This window comes from Callorhinus ursinus, unplaced genomic scaffold, assembly GCF_003265705.2.
Source record: "Callorhinus ursinus isolate GAN/ISIS: 27379988/994484 unplaced genomic scaffold, GSC_fseal_2.0 scaffold52, whole genome shotgun sequence".
NCBI lineage: Eukaryota > Metazoa > Chordata > Mammalia > Carnivora > Otariidae > Callorhinus > Callorhinus ursinus.
Genome location: NW_027397114.1, coordinates 5600622 through 5622424, shown reverse-complemented (window position 1 = coordinate 5622424; position 21803 = coordinate 5600622). Strand labels below are relative to the sequence as shown.

At 51.4% G+C, this 21803-nt stretch overlaps 1 protein-coding gene and 1 long non-coding RNA gene across 4 annotated transcripts in view; both read right to left on the bottom strand.

Annotated features, from left to right (window-relative positions):
• FAM117A (family with sequence similarity 117 member A) overlaps positions 1 to 21803 on the bottom strand; it is a 43428-nt gene that overhangs the window by 6021 nt on the left and 15604 nt on the right. Inside the window, exons 1-5 of one of the 3 annotated variants that reach the window (XM_025859168.2) lie at positions 14996 to 15086; positions 12595 to 12764; positions 3410 to 3505; positions 1657 to 1767; positions 1054 to 1188 (exon numbers count right to left, since the gene is read on the bottom strand). In XM_025859168.2, the coding sequence (XP_025714953.1) occupies positions 1054 to 1188; positions 1657 to 1767; positions 3410 to 3505; positions 12595 to 12764; positions 14996 to 15071 (588 nt within the window). In that variant the 5' untranslated portion in view covers positions 15072 to 15086. Of the gene's footprint in view, positions 1 to 1053; positions 1189 to 1656; positions 1768 to 3409; positions 3506 to 12594; positions 12765 to 13435; positions 13521 to 14995; positions 15087 to 21803 lie in introns of those variants that run through there. The other 2 variants (XM_073883766.1, XM_025859167.2) reach the window with 2 other exon arrangements.
• Positions 3512 to 12587, bottom strand: LOC141370979 (uncharacterized). The gene is made up of 3 exons (XR_012375536.1): positions 12327 to 12587; positions 7280 to 7607; positions 3512 to 5377 (listed from the first exon to the last, which is right to left on the bottom strand). It is a non-coding gene; the product is annotated as an uncharacterized lncRNA (long non-coding RNA).

Sequence of the window (21803 nt, the reverse complement as noted above, 5' to 3'; positions counted from 1 at the left end):
CCTCCCCTCGCTGTTGTTCTGGCCTCTATCCCTGACACACAGCGACACCAGGACATGGCTTTCTCAAGTCACTGATTTAAGGGAAAGCCCCTCCTATTTCTCCCCTAGCCCTTGCGACCCCATCTAGAATCACATGTTTATTTGTATGGTTTCATCATGGTGATGCCACCAGCAGGCAGTAAGCCTCGAGGGCAGGGACCTTCTCCGGGAACACAAAGATGAAGAACATTTGGGAAGCACGATAGGGGGCGAACCACCAGGACACTAACCACGCAAGCCACTGCAGGACAGGCATGCACATCATTATCACGTATGAAATACCCCCTCCCTGCTTCTTAGCCATCAATGGTACTTGTACCCACAGCTCACTGAATTGTGAGCAGGTGCCTGGGTGGGTATCAAATCCTACATATACGGCAATTAAAAATCAACTGGCAAGTAACTCATAAACTGAGGAGTGTGCCCATTAGAATTATATTAATACTGCCCAACTGGCATTCTCCAATTGTACTGTGTCAGTATAAAAATGTGCCTGAGACGGCAGAAAAGGTAGCAAATAATTCTGCCTGGGAGTGGGGTGGGGGGGGGGGGGGGGAGGTGGGAGGCTGCGCAAGGGCAACTGGGCGTGAAGGATGAATGTGGGTCACCAGGTGGACATGGGGGGAGAGGTGGTTACACAGGCGACTGAGGCACGGGAGGGGGACAGTGATGGTGACGGGGATGAGGAAGCAGGGAGCCGGTGCTTTGGCTGAAGAGCGGCGCCGAGCCCCTTCCTCCTGGCTGGGGAGTCTCCCCTCCACGGAGCCCCGCTCCCTCTCTTCCCACCCAGCACCACAAGCCTGTCCTGGCTCCACCGCCCAGCTCTGCTGTCCTGGTGGCCAAGTCCATTTGAATCTAATGAACCCGATTTGTGTTCCTTGTGCAGGCCGGCATTTGCACTGCGCTGCTGACATGGCCACAGCCCGGAGACCCCAGAGAGCCAGAGACCCCCGGCCCGCACCCACACTCAGCAAGCCGCTGGCTCGTCGCGCATCGAGGGCACGCCCCGCTCACCCGCAGCAGTTCCTCTTCACCCTGTTCCTTCACAAACACCTCCTCCAGCTCTTGGTTGAGCCCTTCCAGGCTCCGGTGCAGGCAGGGGCTGAGTCGCAGGACAGGTGACCCTGAGGGGAAGCTGGGAGGGGACGCCTGAGGAGGAGGCAGATGGAGCGGTCACGGAACCCCCCCTCCCCCCACCGCCCGAGCCCTGTAGAGATACTAGTTCTGACCAGGGGGTAATGTCATGTCTACACAGCAGAACCAACAGAGTAAAGGAGGATCTGGGCATGGGGACCAAATGCAATAGGAAAGCTCAGTGGGCTTTTCTCCAGAGGTTAGCACTTTGAGAGTCTAGAGCGTGCTTTCAGCGCTTGCAGGCTCACCACTGCGTCAATTGTAGGGGGGTGTGGGGTTTGTGGGGAGAGCCATTGGCGAGGGCAAGAAGCCCTTCTGGCCTCGCTCAGCAACCCCCAGTTTGTGCCCAAACCACCTAGGCAGCCACATGGCCATGGGGTGGGCAGCGCGGCAGGCTCAGTCAGAGGCTGTAAGACCTGCGAGGACCTGCCCACACGGGCCGCCATGGGCGACAGCAAGGGGAGGGGGCGGACACATACATACCCTCAGTGCTCCCCGCACTGCATGGTCCCCTTGCAGGGGGGAGCCCCGCTCCTTCTCTTTCCCACTGCGACTTAGCTTTGTCCTCTGCAGCTGTTGCTTCAACTTGGAAATCTGGTAGCCCAGAGATGGGAGGGGGGAGAGGCAGGTGGAGCAAAGCTAAAGGGCACAGGTCCCTCCTCCCCGCGTGGCTCCCGCCCGAGGCCCATGATAATGCGTAAAAGGAAGATGGAAAACCTCCCAGGAGACCTCGGTGAGTTCAGAACTGATGACACGCTCATTGGGCCAGCTGGAGACCTTATTAACTAGGTATTTGGTGTTTCTGAATTATCATGTATTCTACGGATCAGCTGGAAATATGAATCAGATAGATCAGTTTCCAAAAATTTCAAAATACGCAATGCCGAAACCATTTTTGTCTTTCACGGATTCCAAAGGCGTGGAATACTACTCTATTAATAGAAAAGGGAAATGATGTTTTTGAATTCACTCTTCAAAGTACATTCACAGCTATTTCAAAGGCCCCAGGACCAGGAAAGATGGAAGGGTTTCCCCTCATTTTAGAGTAGACTGCACCGAACAAGGAGCAGACGCCAAGAAGGAGTATCAGATTTTGTCCTGACTTCCATATCTTGTAACAATTATGCATTATTATCAACGGTTTTGACTATTGTCTCTGTCACATTTGTAATTCTCCACCTGTCCGCCCTCAGCAGGCGAAGGCTCAGGAGATGCAGATCTATTTAAATATGGGCCCATATCGGGATTCAGAGATCTGCCGCCCATAGCCATACAAGTTATGACCACTGCCAAGAAGAAAGTGGTTTTAGATCTGCTGTCGGGCACCATTCACACCATGACTCCACGCTTAGTGTAAATAACTTCCTTACTCTGATCATTCCAAACTTAAAATACTCCATATTTCCCACTAGCTTTCAACTTGTAGAGCATTCCCTTCACATTTTCTCTGTTCTTGAAACCAAGAGAGGCTCGAGGTGACTCCCAGCGAGTCGACCGACCCTCAGGGGCTGCCAGCTGGAGTGGCAGGCGGAGCTGGGTTAGGAGCCCAGAATCCCTGTCTGTGCTTCTCTCTATTCAACCTCAGTGACTGGAGTCCTCCTGAGAGAGGGCGAGGGCCAGTGAAAAGTGTTGGGGAACACACAACTATTTTTCTCTTCTAAAAATAAAGCTGGATGGGACGCCTGGGTGGCTCAGTCGGTTAAGCATGTGCCTTCGGCTCAGGTCATGATCCCGGGGTCCTGGGATCGAGTCCTGTGTCGGGCTCCCTGCTCAGCGGGGAGCCTGCTTCTCCCTCTGCCTGCCACTCCCCCTGCTTGTGCTCTCTCTCTCTCTCTCTGTCAAATAAATAAAATCTAAAAAAAAAATTAAATAAAACAAAAAAAAAGGCTGGATGCACAGTTAAGTAGGTGGTAAGGTTGGGGGCTTCCAGTTCCCAGAAACTCACTCGGAACGGCTCATCTGGATACAAGCTCCAAGCGAGAACAGTGGTGACTCCCACCCTGCACTGGGCTGCTGGAGGGCGCCAGCAGTCGCTGGCAAAGGCCCTGCCGGCGGAAGGGGCTGGACTCCTAAGCCGGGCCACCAGGACACTGACAGCAGCTTTGAAGGAGCCATCTCATCCGGAAAAGGCAAGTGAGGCCGAAGATGTGAGGCCACTTTGGAGCAGACACATCCACGGCCCTGGGTGTGGACAGGAGGCAGCTGCCGTGGCCAGGGAGTCAAAGGGAGCACATACCTCTTTTCGGTGGTCTGTGCTGCCCCAGGACGCCGAGCGCTTGTGTGTACAGGAGCTGGCCCGCTCACCTTCCAGCTCTTGCCAGGACAGGGGCGTCTGCAGGGGGAGAAACCCCGTGAGACAGAGCAGCTTCTCGGCAGGCCCCGGGGAAGCAGCCACTTCGTGGACAGAGGTGGTGGCTCTTTGAAGGTGTCTGTCGTCTAGGTCATCAACCTCCTGAACACTGCCTGCCTCTTTTATTCTTTGAGGCTCTCCGCCTGCACCGCCACTCTCCCGATGCACGTCCTCCAGGAAGCCTTCCCCGATGAGCCAACAAGGGCAACCTTCCCTTTACTCTCTTGTGACTTTTACACAGGGATTCTGGCCCCAGCTATTTCAGGTGCCCCCCATGGGACAAGTCCTGCCCCTCCCTCTCCCAACCAGCTCCAGAAGAACACGGGCTCGGGGGACCCCTGGCATCCTCGATTCGTGGACCCTTTATGGGTCCGGCACAAGTTCATGTTCCTGCGAGCATCGTGAAAAACAAGTTACTAGACAGGACTCCATTAAGCAATCATTATTATTTGGTAAAACAGGAAAAATGTCAGTAGAGGTCCCCCGTCCTCCATCTTCGACCAAAGCAGGAGGCTTCCGTGTAGCACAGTGCCTCGAGCTGGTTTCATGATTTTTCCTTGCACACAGACTTGGAGTCCTCCTGAACAGACATGGGAGGGGGCATTCTCAGGAAGGAGGAAGCCAGAATTCTGAACTCAGCCCTGGCCCTGACCCTTCCTGGCTTTATCCCAGCTCCTTCTCCAGGGCCCTGTGCTGCCCTTTGTGAAAACAGACCTCTCGTCGGCCATATGCCCCCGCCTCCCCCCCACTCCCCAGCTGCAGAGAAGGCCAAGGGCCCAATTTTGAGGCAGGGGGAGCTGCAGACCCGCTTCCTGGGCCCCAACCTGAGGGAGGAAGCTGTTGGCTTAAGCATGAGGCAGAGGAGGACTAGATCACTTCCCACCACCAACACCCCCTCCTTCCATTCCAAGGGAGGGGCCCAAGGAGGAATGCTCCAGGGGAACCAGCTCTGACTTCTCTACATGAGCTGCCAGACCATGAGGGCCTGGGAACCATCTCCTCCAACAGATCTGCTGACCTCCCCCGAGAGGCTGTTGCAAACAGAAAAGGGGGAGGGGGAGGGGGGGGAAGAAGAACCCCAACCACTCACCACCCAACAGCTGTGAAGAAGAGTGGGGTGGGGGGGACAGATTGCCCTGTGTGACCGCCGTATGGAGGGGCCACAGGGGGCCGAGTCTCCCTGGCTCTTCCTTCTCCCAGCTGCTGACCAAGGACCTTTCCCGGGCCGTGCGACACAGCCAGGGTGAGACGGCTGCCCCGCCCTCCTTCCCTGACAGCACCTCAAGGAAGACGGGCCAGGGCTCCAGTCTCCGTACCCCTGTCCTTCAGGAAGAGGGCAGGCAGCGCATCCTCCAGGCCGCAGCCCAAGCCCTCAAGGTAAAGCTGCCTGTGACAGGGTACAGCAACCAAGCGGCTGGCTGGTCGACCTCCAGATGCCTGCGTCTCCCCACACTGGGGTGCCGGCAGCCAGAGCCTGACGACAGCTGCGGCACATACTGCGAAGTGAGGAGGAGGGCCCCCTCTCCCAGAGCCCCCTCAGCCCAGCGCACACGCAAACGCGCCTCCAGTCCCAGGGCCCCAAAGCCAACCCTCCAGATCATTAGCTCTGCTCACCCAAGCGGAGCTTCATGCAAGCCTGCTGTCCCTGGAAGGTGGCTGAGGCCACAGGGGAGGGATGGTGAAGGCTAAGCTGGTGATGCCCATTTCCCTTCCACCAGGAAGGTACCGCACTCACAACAGCCCCATCCAGGCTGTCGGCTGCTCTGTTAACATCTCTTGCAGACTCTTCAACTGCCTCCTTCCTTCTGAGATGTGTGAGAGGGTGGAAGGAGAAACGTGGGCTGGCAGCGGAGGCTAGAAAGGATGTGAAAATTCACGCCAAGAGAAAGGGGAACCCTCCTGCACTGTTGGTGGGAACGCAAGCTGGTGCAACCACTCTGGAAAACAGTATGGAGGTTCCTCAAACAGTTGAAAATAGAGCTACCGTACGATCCAGCAACTGCACTACTGGGTGTTTACCCCAAAGATACAAATGTAGGGATCCGAAGGGGTACGTGCACCCCAATGTTTATAGCAGCAATGTCCACAATAGCCAAACTGTGGAAAGAGCCAAGATGTCCATCGACAGATGAATGGATAAAGAAGATGTGGTATATATACACAATGGAATATTATGCAGCCATCAAAAGGAATGAGATCTTGCCATTTGCAACGATGTGGATAGAACTGGAGGGTGTTGTGCTGAGTGAAATAAGTCAATCAGAGAAAGACGTGTATCATATGACCTCACTGATATGAGGAATTCTTAATCTCAGGAAACAAACTGAGGGTTGCTGGAGTGGCGGGGGGTGGGAGGGATGGGGTGGCTGGGTGATAGACATTGGGGAGGGTATGTGCTCTGGTGAGTGCTGTGAATTGTGCAAGACTGTTGAATCACAGATCTGTACTTCTGAAACAAATAATGCAATATATGTTAAGAAAAAAAAAGAAGAAGAACATAGCAGGAGGGGAAGAATGAAGGGGAGTAAGTCGGAGGGGGAGATGAACCATGAGAGACGGTGGACTCTGAAAAACAAACTGAGGGTTCTAGAGGGGAGGAGGGTGGGGGGATGGGTTAGCCTGGTGATGGGTATTAAAGAGGGCACGTTCTGCGTGGAGCACTGGGTGTTATGCACAAACAATGAATCATGGAACACTACATCCAAAACTAATGATGTAATGTATGGTGATTAACATAACAATAAAAAATTTAAAAACAACAACAACAAAGAAAATTCACGCCAAACTGGGATCATGTCTCTCGGCCCATCTTGCCTCACCTCTCTGCTCAGCCACATCTTCCAGCCACCGCTGCTGCCTCAGTATAAACCATGCTACTAAGGCCATTGTTCTGCCTCAACACTCGGCCAGCCCCTGGTCACAGATGTCGCCATCCTACCTTCCATCCCACGGGCCCTCTGTACCGGGCCCTCATCGCATCCAGGCAAACCTAGCTCTGCCTCCTTTCTCCCCTTACCCTGGACCCCAAGCCTGGCCTCTCCGTCTCAGAGGGCCTGCCCTACCAACTCTTCCTAGCCTTGCCCGCGGGGAGCCCTTCTAACTTGTCTACCTCTGTTAGAGGTAGGTTGCTGCCTGCTCCTTGGCCCCACGTCTCCTCTGTACAGATGGGCTCCGAGTATCCATCATCCACACGCTCAGCGTAGAGTTACTGAATGTGCACTGCGTGTCAGGTACCATTCCGGGGCTGGCAACACAGCAATGCACAAAACAACAAAAATCCTTGTTCCCCTTGAGTTTATGTTCTAGTTGGGGACATAGTTGAAACAGTGATAAGTACTAAGAGAAAAACACAGCAACAAAAGGAGATAGGAATGCTGGGCAGGGGAACATGATTTTAAATGTCAGGGACATCCTCAATGAAAGAGTAACATCTGAATGAAAACGTGAAGGGGATGTGGGAGTGAGCCATGTGGGTATCTGAGGTAACAGTGATCCAGACAGAGGGAAGAGCAAGCGCTGGGAGTGAGCCATGTGGGTATCTGAGGTAACAGTGATCCAGACAGAGGGAAGAGCAAGCGCAAAGGCCCCGAGGCAGGAGCGAGCCTGGTTTGTTTGAGAATGATAAGGAGGCCAGTGTGGCTGGAGCAGAGTGAGCAAGAGGCAAAGCAGTAGATGAGGAGGTCAGTAGGTGTGAGAGCCTGAAAAATGGCCCTACAAAGATACCAGGTCCCGATCCCTGGAACCTATAAGTGTTACCTTATATGGTAAAGTTTTTGCAGATGTGATTAAGTTATGCATCTTGAGATGGGAAGATTATCCTGGGTTGTCCAGACAAATTGGGCCATTACAAGTGTCCTTATAAGAGAGACAGAGGGCAATCAGACACACACGGAAAAAGATAAGGGGATGTGACCACAAAGGCAGACACTGGAGTGATGTGGCCACAAGTCAAGGAACGCTGGCAGCCACAGAAGCTGGAAGATGCAAGGAATGGATCTCTCAGCGAGTCTCCAGAGAGCGTGCAGCTCTGCCAACACCTTGATCTTGGCCCAGTGAAACAGAATTTGACTTCTGGCCTCCAGACCTGTGAGAGAATAAGGTTTTGTTGTTTTAAGCCATGAAGTTTGAGGTCATTTGTCACAACAGCCCCAGGAACCTAACACAGTAGGTCATCCTGTGTGTGAAGCCGTGTCCATGCTGGCTTTGAGCATCTGTAAGGCAGGCTCATGCACGGGTGTGGGCTTTGGCCCCTCCGACTCAATGGGGCATGTCAAGAGTGGGGACCGTGCCCTGTTCCCTAGTTCCAGGGCATCTGGGTAGACGGGCTGCTTAGCCTCTGGGTCTCACCACAGAGGTCTGAGCCAAGGTCTCCCTGGGGCACAGAAAGGTCACAGCTAAGGAAGGCTCCCCTTCAAAGAGTGCCCCTTTATGGCACAACAAGGGTCAAGCCATGCGGCAGGACGGCAATGGAAGGAGTCGCTCTATATGATCCTTTGGAAGCGGAGTGGAGCTCGAGCTTTGGTCAGCAGATCAAAACATTGTATTCATCAAGGGGATTCATGCACTGGAACAGATTTATTTTAACACCTTGGCCCAAGGGGAGCAGCTGAGAGAGAAGCAGGACCATGTACTAGCCATGAGTGACATCAGCCACCTGTGCAGATGATGCTCGAATTATGCAAAACTGGATGTGGGTCAAACCCAGGAAGCCTTGCCTGGGCTTCTGAGCTCCCAGGGCCACGTGTGGAAGGACAACTCGGTGTGGGGGTGGAGGACAGCTTTCCAAAGAAGAGCCCGAAAGAACAAGAAGGCAGGGGTGGTATGGAGCCAAAAACCCTCCAAACTGGAACCCGTTTCTCTGACCCCAACCCAACTCAGTTTCTACCTGGACTCCCAGGCAAGGGTCCCAGCCCTGCTGTCTCCAGGGACCTTGGTGGAACCAGTTAGGCCCTGGGAACACAGCCCCATATACCTATGCGGGGACCAAGAACAGTGTGGTGCCTGGCCTGGTATAGATGCTCAGTAACTACGTGTGGAACATGACATTCGGCAGGGAATCAGCCCCTGGGGGACTCTGGCGAAACACAGGCAGGAAAAGGCTCTCCAAGGGTGGTCCGCTGGCCTGCGCCAGGAACTCCGGCTGGAGGTGGCCAAGGCCACCATCCCTGGCCCTCCAGTGACTACGTAACCCTCAGATTTTCCATCATGGACCCATTTTCAAATATTCTGTGCTGCTGTCAAACCATATGCTGACCAACTGGTCCTGCTTGCCAGTTTGGAAAACAGGCGCCATGCCCAGGCCCCCACACCCAGAAAGCAAGCCTGTGATGGGCAGACTTGATCATGTGTCATCACTAAACGCCGAGGCACTGGCTTGGGAAAAAGAGTAACGAAAGGAAAGAACACACAGTAGGGAAAAGTCACAAAGGGAAATCTTCCTCAACAAGGAAGGCCGCCTCTGCCTCTGGTCTACGAGACACTCTTGGAGATTTGTCAAGGACTTCAGCTATTTTTTCCTCCATCGGATAAATCAAGCCTAAAGAAGAAAGTCCATGCTAGAGGCTTCCGCACCTCCCCTGGAGAGTGTGGAGGAAGCAGGGCTGGGATGAGCAGCACAGGGGGCCGGGCAGAGTGGGAACCCAGGGTCCTGTCTGTCTGCAGGATGAGACCAGCAGGGGAACTGTGCTCAAACAGTCATTCCAGCTGTGGTGAGACCACTTCCTCCCTACAGAAGAGTGCACAGAGACACGAGGGCTTTGCACAGCAAGACGGGAGATGGAGACGGTACCCCGCCCTGGCCCGCCACTAGCAGGGCCAGCCCAGAGCACTTGGTGGCCAGCGCGGGTTTACCAGCTGACCTGGGGACAGGGCGGTCCAGAGAGGGGAAAACGTATTCAGATTGGCTTGCAGAATCCTGACAAAGTCCTCCAAGACACAAAGAACCTCCTCCCGATGATGGAGACTCCATCCAGGAGCCTTGCTAGTCCTCCCCGGCTGGCCGCTCTGTGCCCCACTCCCGCTGCACCCAATCTCTTCCTTGGGCTCACCGAGCTTCTCAGTGGGAGACCTGGGCAGCTCTCTCCCATCGCTCCTCCTGGCTCAGAACATGCAGAATTTCACAGGACACCGAATTCCCCACATAAGACTCAGCCACCTCTCTTCCTCCCCTGCCCCAAATAACTTGGTAGCCATCTTGCAAGGAAGACTCGAGAATGCAGCACGCTTGGCTATCTAAATGGCAGGTGCTCTGTGTCTGCGGCCCAGGTCAGAAACTTGCTTGGAACGGGCAGGGTTCTTGTTTCCTCTAGGAGGTTCAGCCCAACTATGGTGCTGCCCTCACTACAAGGCATGTCCCCAGGAACGCCGGGGCTGACACGGGCTCCAAACACCACACTCGAGCTGCTGGCTCTGGGGTGGGGGGTGGGAAGGCAAACAGGAGGGCAGAAGTGAGGGCCTGCCTGCCAGACACAGTAGAAGTGCTACACTGGTGTGTCTGGAAGAGAAGGGGCAGGAAGCAGGGGTAGGGCTCAGAGAAATGAGGGAAAGGTGCTGGCCTCAATCTATTTTTTTAACAACATAAAAGCTTTCAAGGACTTTGGTAAATCCTGCCTCCCCACCTTCCCTCTACCCTTGTCCATGCCCCTTGTATATAGCCCGTTCTGGGGATATGCCCGTGCTCTGGAGAGAAGGAACACCAATCACTTAGAGAGAGGTCAGCAGAGCCTCAGGTCTTCCTGGTGTAATGCCAGTGTTGAAGGAGGTAGTTTGTGTCAGGCCCGGGGGGGCTTGAACAGGAATTTGACTGGAGCCCAAAATCTAGAAGCAGAAAATTCCCAGAAGACCAGGACTGAAAGATGGGCAGAGCGCATATTTTGGTTTGGATGCCTACGTTGATCAGAATTCTCCTACCTCTTGACTCCAGCCACAATATTGACAGGTTGCTAAGAGTTCCTCGAGGGCTGGAGCCCATCCCGGGAAAAGAGGAAAGCTGCACAGCTTGGCCTTGCCAGACCCACGGAGGCGCATCGCTGACCTCTGTCTTGCCGTGGCAAGAAGCCCAGACTTGTTATATAAAAGATCTGGCCTGCAGCTGGAGCCCGAGCAAAAACACATAGCCTAGAGCCCAGGCCTCTAAATCCCGCCAGGGAACATCTGAGGCCAACCTTCCCTTGAGTTGACAAAGAGAACACTCTCCAAGGAGTGGGGTAGAGGCTTCCTAGAAGGTTGGTGGCCGGAAGTGACAGAGATAGGGAGAGGTGGGAAGCCCGCACCTTACAAAGGGGGATGCACTCACAAGCTTGCACACCAGAAGCAGCCTCGGGTCCTGTCCTCTGGGAAGCCCTACTTGACTAGATACATTATTTGGATTAAACACTCCTCTCCAAAGAGAAGGGGGTGTGTACTCCAGGCCTATGAGGGCAAAGCAGAAGCCATCTTACTCAGCCTTTCCCAAGGATGCAGGGAACAGCAGTGCCTGGGGCTCCAAGGAAGCAGGCCCCCGCCATCCACCACTGGAGTCTGTTCTCCCTTCACTTTCTGTTTGTAGATCTAAAGAGGGCCACTGATCTCAGCTGCAGCAAATTCTTGTTGGTTCAAGGTGGGGCATTCCCATGAGAATTCCTGTCCTCTAAACCATGCCAAACATTTGGCCCCATCTCATCCCTTGGCTGTCTGTTCACTGGCCTTCATGGAACTGGCATCCAGACTCACAGAGGCCAAATCTTGTTCTCATTTCCTTATCCTTCATTCCAACATGCCGAGAACAGTACTGGGCATTCAGATGTTCACTAGCAACGTTTGAAAATGGATCTCACTAAAAAAAATAAATAAAAGAAAGGGACCAACGGGACATGCACAAAAGAGGAGGTAGGGGACGTGAGTGCACGGAACACTTTCACGCTTGGCTGTCACCCCACCTGCAAAGCAAGAAGAGCGGGCACACGCTCCCGGCTTGCAAAGGAAGAGCCGACTTGCCCAGGACCCCCCAGGATTCAGGGCCACTTCTGAGCCCCTGTTCTTCCCACCCTGTTTCCTCTTTCCTGAGTACAACTCATGTGTTCTGAAGTCAGACACGCATGGGTTTAAACGGTATCAAAAGAGAAAAGACTGGACTCTGAACAACTGCCAAGAATGCTGAAGTCCTGAATCAGATTAAGATATATCTTCGTATGGGGGCGCCTGGGTGGCTCAGTCGGTTGAGTGTCTGACTCTTGATTTTGGCTCAGGTCGTGATCTCAGGGTCGTGAGATCAAGCCCCGAGTTGGGCTCCGTGCTCAGCCGGGAGTCTGCTTGGCATTCTCTCTCTCCCTCTGCCCTTCCCCACCCCTGCAGGCACACTCTCTCCCTCTCTCTCTCAAATAAATAAATAAATCTAAAAAAGAGAGAGAGAAAATTTTACATAGGAGACGACTCCTTGCTCCGGTGAACACTATCTTATTCAAAAACTCCGGGAAGCCCGGAGTTTGGGTGGGTGATCTACGGAGATTCCTTCCAAGTTTAGGATTCTTATTGAAAAGACTGCCAGGAAGAAAAATACTGACAGAGAGGACCTGGGCTCCAAAGGACTCGAACGGGCCCAGTGGACTCCCATGGGCTGCTGGCTAGGGCTTGAGTCTTCATTATCTGAGAGCTTTCCACTCTTATTGCTCCAGCGGGATCTACCCAGGCTCAACACACTTTTTGGGCCTCTCTCCCAGTTGTCTGGGGAATACAAACTCTGTTGAATGTTGGCTTGCTTAATTTTAGAAAGGTAAATCTCATTTTTGAAAACCTAGAAGAGATTCCAAAGTCAACTCTTGCTTACCCACACACGAAGACTCAAAGCCAGACTAGAAAACCCAGATTGACTTCTCTCTTCCACCAGCCAGGTGGAATGCAAACTCGTTTTCGCCTAAGTTTACAGAGAAAACCAAGCTGGTAAATATCAGATGCGGAAAAGCCATATGGTGAAGATATACAGCCAAAACCCAGGCCAGATCATTTCAGTGACTGAGAGTTGTTAAGTAGACCAAAGGTCTCCTCAGCCAGCCCCCACCCCCCATCCTTATCCCCTTAGGAGAGCACGTCATTACCTGGGTGGCTTTGTCATTGGTACAGCAGGTGAAGGCCCCATCGGCATCTCGTGGCCACTGGCCCAGAAGGTAGGAGCTGAGGATGGTGTCCAGGGAGAATGTACGCCGGACCTGGGGTGGCTGAGGCCTACACACTGACTTTTCTGGGGCCACGGAGCATGGGACGCTGGCTGGAAGAGAGCACAGCCCGCATACCTTGGCATCAGCATGGAGGAAGGAGGCGAGCTAACCAACCTCCTGTCTCCTAGGAAATCCTCACCTGATGGCCACGTCTTCACTTGTACCCACCTCCCTCCTAAAAGATTCTTTGAAGCGGCCCATAAAAGCCAATACAGTCTGACCAGAGCTTTTCCGACTTAACCAGCTGGCCTTTATCACTGGAAACAATTTATACCATTTTACTTTAGACAAGGGGTTATTTTGTAAATGTCTTGTATCTTTTTCCTGTTCCTAGTGGACTATGAGCCCTGAACTCCTAAGTCTCGGATAGAGTTCCCGAGAGCAGGACTGTTTCCCATCATTAACGAGGGAACTCTAAGATGCCCCAAACCAATCTTTCAACCCTTGCTCTGCCTCTCTCCAGCACCCACTGCAGGGCTCCTAAGCACTGCACAAATTCAACCCAATTAACTGAAGGACTCTTCATACTTTCTTCATGACTGGTTAGCTCAGGGAACCTAGGTGACTGAGACAAAGAGAACAATAGAACTCCTTTCAACCCTCCGGGATGGAGGAATCCAGCTCAGGAAAATCAGTCTTTTGGTTCCCTCCTCTGTCTCCCCTCTTCTGGCTAAATGGGACAAAAATAAAGCAATTATAAATCCAACTATTTAATTTTTACCTTGGTTAAAGCTTTTCGGGAGAAGGTAAAAATTGAGACTGTTGATAAAATGTAAGGGTTCTGGAATCATCTGTAAGTTTCAATCATCTATCTGGGTTGACCCTGCTTTCCACGGCCACATTCAAAACATTCTACTATCTTAAGATCTGTAAAACCTCTTTCCTTTAAACAGAGCAAAACATTTTCACATCTGTAGTAATCCCTTGATGATTCATGTGTGCCTCTAGCACAGCAAAAGGAACTGGGGATCGTAGGTATAAATAAACTTGAAGAGCTTTATATTAAAAAGACACCAACAGGTTGGCAGTTCCTCAAAAAATCAAACATAAAATTACCATACAATCCAGCCATTGCGCTTCTAGGTAAATATACAAAAGAACTGAAAGCAGGGTCTTGCGCACTCCTGTTCATAGCAGTGCTATTCACAACAACCGAAAGGCAGAAGCACCAAATGTCCATCAACAGATGAATGGATAAACCAAATGTGGCGTATACATGCGATGGATCATTAGTCTCAAAGGGGGATGAAATTCTGATACATTCTACAATACAACGAAACTTCAAAACATTATACTAAGTGAAATAAAACAGACGTAAAAGGACAAATATTGTATGATTCCACTTCTGTGAGGCAAACTCATAGGAACAGAAAGCAGAATAGAGGTTACCAGGGACTTAGGGGGTGAAGGGAATGGGGAGTTATTATTTATGGGCACAGAGTTTCTGCTTGGCATGATGATAATGTTCTAGAAATGGATGGTGGGGATGGTTGCACAGTATCGTGAATGTACTTAATGCCACTGAATTATGAACTTAAAATGGTTAAATGGTAAAATTTATGTTAAGCATTTACCATGATAGAAAAGGAGATACTAGTAACACTGTATATTCTCCAAATTCGTTTATGTATTTACACACATTTTGACACAGTAGTAATCAATGTGAAATATACATTATGTTCTGCTTTGTTCTACCCATTTCATATACCCATTTCCAGGTATCAACAATCTACATATTTGTCATTTCCAATGACTACATAATATCCCACTAGGTTGGTATACAGTTGTCCGCTTGAGGGGTCTCCCTGCTCACAATCTAGATATCACAAATGTTACTGCAGGGATAACTTTCAGTCTGTTTTTATCTAATTCCTGGCATATTTCTGAGTCCTCTCCCTCAGCTAGCATATGTGTTCATTTAAAACAAAAGAAAATGACACATCGCAAAAGTAGTAAGCGTGAATTGCAGAAAAGTCAGGAAATACCTAAACAAAAAGAAAAACCTCAAATCGCAATGTCCAGAGATAATCACTGCAATACTATGAGAGAGAGATCCTTGTCAGCCTGACTGCTCTGTGTAGGTTTTAAAATAAAAAATGGGACCATACCACACAAATTGTTTTGCAATATGCTTTCACCTTATACCATAAACACTCTTCCAAATAATATATATTGACCTACAAGATATCCTTTTAAAAGACCTTAACATTTCTGTTAAAACTCTTCAAAGGCTCGTTTTCGAAGACAGTAGCCAAAGGCCTCATGTTCTGGTCCCACTTACCTTTCCTGTACATTTCACTCCTCTTCAACGTCTCTATGTCCTGGACAAGCTGTACTATGAACCATTTCCCACCCATATCCTGTGCCTTCCCTCCTCTGAGGTTTTGCACAGGGGCCCAGAGTTGAAATCTGCCCCATGCATCGGGGCCAGCCTAACTGCCTGTACACCCACAAAGCCGTCTGGATTCCCTGGAAGGATTTTCTGATTTTCCCCAGCTCTTTGTACTCTTCTAGTACTTAGAATCCTCTCTCTTGGATTATGGGTATTTTAACTCCTAGATAATAAACAACCTGCGGCCAAGGACTGTCTCTAATTTATCTTTGTACCCCACACAGTGCCGAGAACATAGGGCTGGTGTTTGGCAGATGCTTAAGTATTCATATAAAATCAAAAAACCGTTACTACAAGGGAACACCTGCTCTAATTATATCGTGGATTCGAAGTTTGTCTGCCTTGCACATCCATGCTCAACCCGCCCCCCACGAGTAAAGCCCCTAGGGCTGCCTGTCTCTACCTTTCTCTGGCTCAGGAAGGCCTGGCCTCTCTCTTCTCCTTCCTGTGCCTTGTCACCCAGTAAAGTCAGTGATAGGCACGCTGGGTTCAAGCTCCAACTTCACCTCCCACGCTAGCATGTCAACCACTCTTTCTCCTGTCCTGGGTTTAAGATCAAGAGGTGGCAATCCAGATATTTTGGGGAAGTTTTGACGCATGCTGGCAGGCAGGTCAGACACAACACTGCTGCCCTGTGGGCCTCTGAAACCGTCTGGGAGAGCCTAGGGAGGAGGCGGGCGGCAGCCCCAGAAAGCAAGTTTACGGGAACACATGACAGAGCGGCAGAGAGGCAGGTGGGAAGCCAATGAGCAAGAGGCTGGCATAAAGGCCAGAACACGGTGGTCCTGACAGCTGCTTCAGCAGCGAGGAGGAGGGATCTCTGGGAACAGCCAGGCCCAGCCCTCCGCAGAAACTGCAGCAAAAGCCTCCTGGAGATTTTTCTCTTACTGAGACCACGAGAGCTCTCCAGTATTTATATAGAACTTTTAAGGTTCACCCCATCTGCACAGTCCTTTCATATGGGTCTTCACTCTCCCATCAGCCCCAAAAGGAGCTTGGGGGGGTTGTAAGGGAACCGAGCCCCAGAGAGGGCTGGTCTCTGACTGGACTCAGTTGCCCACGAGGTCCGAGGTGGTCCTACGCCTAAACCCAAGCCTCCTTCCTCTTCAGTCACCCCACGCGGGCTCCTGGCCTTGGCCCTTCCACATCAGGAACACTCTCTGAGGTTGCAGGGGACACCTGCCTAGACACCTGCAGGAAGGACTGTCTTTTTAGCTCCTTTTCGGGGAAGGGAGTCTTTTGATGGCAGGCATTGCCCAGGTGTCTGTACTGACTTTCTGTTTTTCGGGTTGGTTGAGTTTTGAAGTCTTTGAAACCTTGGGATTCTACTATCTCCCAGGGACAATTTAAACCACACCCATTTGGTATCAGTTCACATTACCCCTCATATCCCACCCCACTCATGAGCTACAGTAGGAATCCAATCTCAAGGGCAGTCATCAGAGGTGGGACCGTACTCCCAGTACTCCTAGGGCGAAGGAGGACCCAGAATCCTGGAATTCGTGGTGAGAATCCAACCACCCACTTTGGTCAACTCTACATGCTTTCTGGCTACCTTTGACCAAAGCGATTCACAAAGACTCTGAGGGCGTCATGGGTCCTGACTTGCTCTTCCATATACAAAAAAAGTAACACAATAAAAATAATTAATTAATTTTTTTAAAAAAGGAAGAAAACAAGACGGGAGCAGGAAATAGGAATGGAGAGAAACTGAGCACCCCAATCCAGGACCAGTGGCCCCTGATGCCCTCCTCTCTGCCAGACCTGCAAGGATCTCACTGCATCCAGGTCAAGCTGGAGGCCTTGCCTCAGCTTCTTTTCCCTCAAGGAGGCAGCCGGGCCTCAGCCTTATTTCTAGGGTGACCACATCCTCCCGCTGATACAGCTCCTACCAGTCACAAGGTGACAGAATCACCTTCTGTCTCAGAGACCTCAGCAAGTCCCCACTTCCCCTCCCCAGCCCCCAATTCTTGGCATGTCCTGACACCTCTGAAGAGAATTAAAATGCCAGGTTTCCTTCATGCCCAGAAAATGAGGGTACTTTTTGAAAAACTAGATTTTGATAGGAAATGAAAACTTAGCACTTATTTCAGAAACCTCGCCCTAAGTGGTTTGGTGAGCACCTGCTAACATGGGCGCCAAAACCGATGAAAGGGCTAACCCGATGTGTCAAGTTCCCCCCAAGTGCAAGCTAGAATCAAACAGTGAGGGGCATCAGGCTGGAGCAGTGTGGCCCCCGAATATGCATCCTCCAAGGGGCAACAGGCTGGAGCAGTGTGGCCCCCGAATATCCACAAGACACTCAGATGTGAGGGACCCGCTTCTTACCAAGGCTCTACCTTCCTCCTGATGGGACTGCAGCCAACAACACCCAACCTCCCTGGACCTGCCCTCCCATTTGGCAAGCGGAAGCTCAATCCCAGCCTACAGTTACTTCCAATTGATGCCTTTAAGAAAAGAAGGGGAGATGCAAAACTGCTTTTAAGTCTTCACTAAGCAGATTATGTTGAACCACTTCATGTCACTTAAACCATCCCTCCTCCACAATTCTTTAGGATAGAAGGTGGGGTAAAGGGGCGCCTGGGTGGCTCAGTCGTTAAGCGTCTGCCTTCCGCTCAGGTCATGATCCCAGGGTCCTGGGATGGAGCCCCACATCCGGCTCCCTGCTCAGCGGGAAGCCGGCTTCTCCCTCTCCCACTCCCCCTGCTTGTGTTCCCTCTCTCGCTCTCTCTCTCTCTGTCAAATAAATAAATAAAATCTTTAAAAAAAAAAAAAAAAGAAGGTGGGGTAAAGGAGCCTAGAAAAGGATTCAGCCCAGAAAAGACGCACAGAAAGAGTTCCAGCCACACTGTCCTTTGGGAAGGTGTACTTCTTTAGCATCAAAGCTTTGACCGGTGACAGCCTAACCCAGCACGGACGCTGCCTTGAGGAAACGGTGGAGAGGCGGCTTACATGTGCCTGTGCTGCCCAGGGGGCCCTAGCTCAGCTGGCAACGTCCCCGAAGAAATCTCACAAGCGAGTGTAGTTGAAATGGGACCTCATGGGCTTCTCCCTCATGGATATCCCGGAAAGATCTGGGGATTGGGTTCCGCCCTGCCATTGTGTGATTATGGTCAACGAAGAAGCGTTGAGAAGTCACAACGGTTGCTTGTGGTTGGAAGCTGAACTGGTTTCATTTCTGGAAAGTACCCCTCTCAGATTTGGGAAGCAGGGGGGAGGGCAAGAGGACAATCAGCTCCCCTATCTGAGAAGGGACGCCCAGATCATGACGGGCCATGACAAAGCAGCAGGCTGCCGGGGCACCGGCTGGGTGCCTGCAGGAGGGTGGAGTGTCCTGTTTACAGCGCTGTGGGGTATTATCGGCCCATCGCATGCAGCAGCCTCCACAGCCCAACCACCTGGCGAAGTACCCTGGCACGGGGCCAGGCCATTTCACCATGCAGCTGAGTAGTGGCGGATGCTTGGGTTCTTGGGCAACAGCAAATGGAAAAAACAAAACAAAACAGCACACACCGGAGATAAGAAGCCTTAGGTGCTATCTTCCAGAGCCACTCGGTTCTGTTTCCCAACTGCTGCATTTGTATGGCTGTGGGGACAGGAGCTCTGAGGGCAGAGGGCCGGTGGTCGGGTGTCTGTGCGTTGGGGGAGGAGTTCCAAGAGCAGAAAGCAAAGAGCAGACAAAGCACTGGACCGAGAGCGGCCAAGAGGGGCCTGGCGCACCACCATGGACCGACTGATTCCTCTGATGAGCAGATTCTGAGCGCCCAGGCCGAGCCAACCTATAAGCACTGGTGACACAGGAGGAGCACCCGAAGCTGCTGACGGGGGTGAAGTGTGCAAGGCCACCGTAATCCCTAGGGGCCAGGCTACCAGACACAACTCCCGGGGGTCCCCCCAGCCACTTCGGAAGGCCCACCAAACCGTCTCTGCAGCTCCCTCCTCTCCCCGGTTCAGGCCTGACCACCGCGGCAAACCCTCACCCCAGGAACCCAGAGGAGGATGGCAACAGTCAGAAGAAGCGCAGGACGGGGGTCAGGGGAAGGCAGCAGATGATGCAGGAAGTGCGGCTTTCATGGCTGCCTTTCTCAGCTTGGCCAGAGATAGAGTGTGCGGTGGAAGTTTGGCAGCTTACAAGGAGAAAGCAGCCGCTGGCCAAAGGGTCCCAGCTGGGCATCTGGGGGGTGGGGGGGGGCGGACGTCACTCACGTTACCACCTTTGAAGCAATGTAGAAGCCTGGGAAATGAGACAAGGCTACTCTCCCCCACCCTCCATTAACACGAGGCCCAGTGATCCCAAAATACCCAAGAAGGACTGCAGAAGGCAGAAAGACAGCCGATGAGATCATACGTGTGGCCCAAACTCAACAACTGGCTAGTCTAACAAGTGAGCTACGAGTCAGTCACTTTCTCACGTTGTTGGGCTTTGAAGCGTTATTAGCACTAGTCCCCTGCCTCTCCTCTTAAATAGAGCTCCCAGTACCAGCAGCTGTAACTATACTGGAGGAAATAAGAAAATGCACATGAGCAAAAACCGAGAAGTTAAAACTGCATGTCCCCGGCCCAGAGATCGCCTCCCTGTCCACATCCTTCCTGATCTCTCCCCATGCACGCATGTATGCACGTCTTTTTAATAAAATGAGATCCTATGATACGTTGTTTTTCTGCAATCTGCTTGTTTCCGTCACTGATCTTCCTTCAGAAAGAGGAGCAGGCAGGGGCGGGGCAGTCTAGGAAGCTGCGGCCAAGCACAAGGCTGGCCATCAAGGGAGCAGGCCCTGCCCTGTCCCGCCACCCACCCCCCCCCCAGCTATGATGCAGCACTTCTGCTGGGGGCCAGGCGGGAGGGGGATATGTTAATCTGGAGAGAAGCCAAGTAAACCAGGGAATCAGAATTTCTAAACATTTCCCCAATAACAGAATGGCAGTAAGGAGGGGAAGTTCCTTCCAGCAGCTTGATAGGGATTCTTTTTCCATTTCAGTCTCTGTGTCGGGATTAAACACTGTAGGCGGTCTTCTGAGCAACCTGTGGTCCGGTGCCGCTGAGCTGCTTAACTCAGGGACGTGTGGGTTTGGGAGGGAAGTTGTGGTCAAACTGAAATCCCCAATGTGACCATACAAGAGTCATAAGCCCTCCTTGGAAAGCCCAAGGAGACCCCATCCATCCCAGCTAGGAAAATTACACCTGGGGCTTTAAACTCAACACCAAGCAGAGAGCTCACTTCAGCCACAACAGGGAGAAAAAGCTACAGAAACTAGAGTTAAAAAGAAAGAAGGAAAGAAGAGGAACGTTACATTTCCCGGACCAAGGAGGCTTATCTAAAGAGACAAGAGTGATGATAGTTGTATACGCATGTAAAACTACTCAGCCAGCCTCTCAATTAATTGCTAATTCCACGGTTAAGAGTGCATCTCACGTGAAAGCATTTCTGGCCCTGTGTCTGACTTCCCAGCACGCAGACCACATCTATGGGAAGCCGGAGAGAAGGGCCAGAAGAAACCCATCTAGAGAGGTCACTGTGCAGAAAACAATAAAGAATATGCTCTTTGCATCAGCGAGGAGGGAAAAGGGTTATCCCAAGTGTGTGTGCGCGGACGTGTGTGTGTATAAAGAGTAGACAACAGTTATTTAGACGGTTGTTCAATTCTCAAGAAGCTGCAGTTAGAAGAAAAGGAAGTGGTGTGAACTTTTCACCTTTTATCTGAATTCTCTGAAGAGTTCTGTAGGATTTCAACATCCTTAAAACAAAACAAAATACTAGCAGTTAGTGATTGGAGCATGCTTTCCTTTGGGAGCCACTCGGCCTCTGCAAGAATAGCATAAATAGCACAGAGCCTAGCCCTCTCCATCTTAAAAAAAAAAAAAAAACACAAAAAAACACAAAAAAACCCACCCATGGTTATTTGGGAGCGACGAATCTCTGGGTGGCCTATAAACTCAGAGGACAGGCATAAACCCTTCAGTATCTCCACTTCTCACAACAGTCTGATTCCTATCAAGTCAAGAAGAAATCACAACATCCAGTCAGCTCTCAGGTAGTCTTGTAAGATAAGTGAGGGGGAGGAAGAACCAGAGATCAAGGAGGTTCATCTACAGTAAACCCTGTGAGAGGACATGTGCGATTGAAACTCGCTGATTCCTGCTCTGAAGGTGTGCACCCTATACTCGCGTGAACTCATCCATGGAAGAGGATGCAGAGCTTCCAAGGGGTCACAGGTGGGGGCCTGTGATGCACCCTCAAGTAAAGAGGTGAACTGATTTCTCCAGGGCCACAGAGCAAACGGAGATGCAGATCTTTGTTCCCCAGAAGACTTGTGAGAATAGAATCCCCACCCCTGTGTTCCACTGTCAGACTCAATCATCATGACCACCTGGCTGCTTTGGTTCAGGAACTAGTTCACGGGTTGGAAGAGTTCTAGTCCTTTCCCTTGCTAGGAATCAGGGTGCTCATTCCTGGGTCTCAGGGAACACTGTTTTACCCACTGGGCATCTTGGATGGGTCAAGGGGGAGAAGAAAACAATTAAAAAATGAGATTCCTTTTTTAGTGAGGAGAGTGGAAACTGTGTGAAAGGAAGAAAAGGAAATGAGAACAGAATTACAGCTAACTCCCAAATAGTCAAAATAATTTCTGCTTTGTGAACCAACTAGGACTTATTTTTAGCTCCATCCAGCCTGCCTTCCCCTGACCTGAAGCAAAC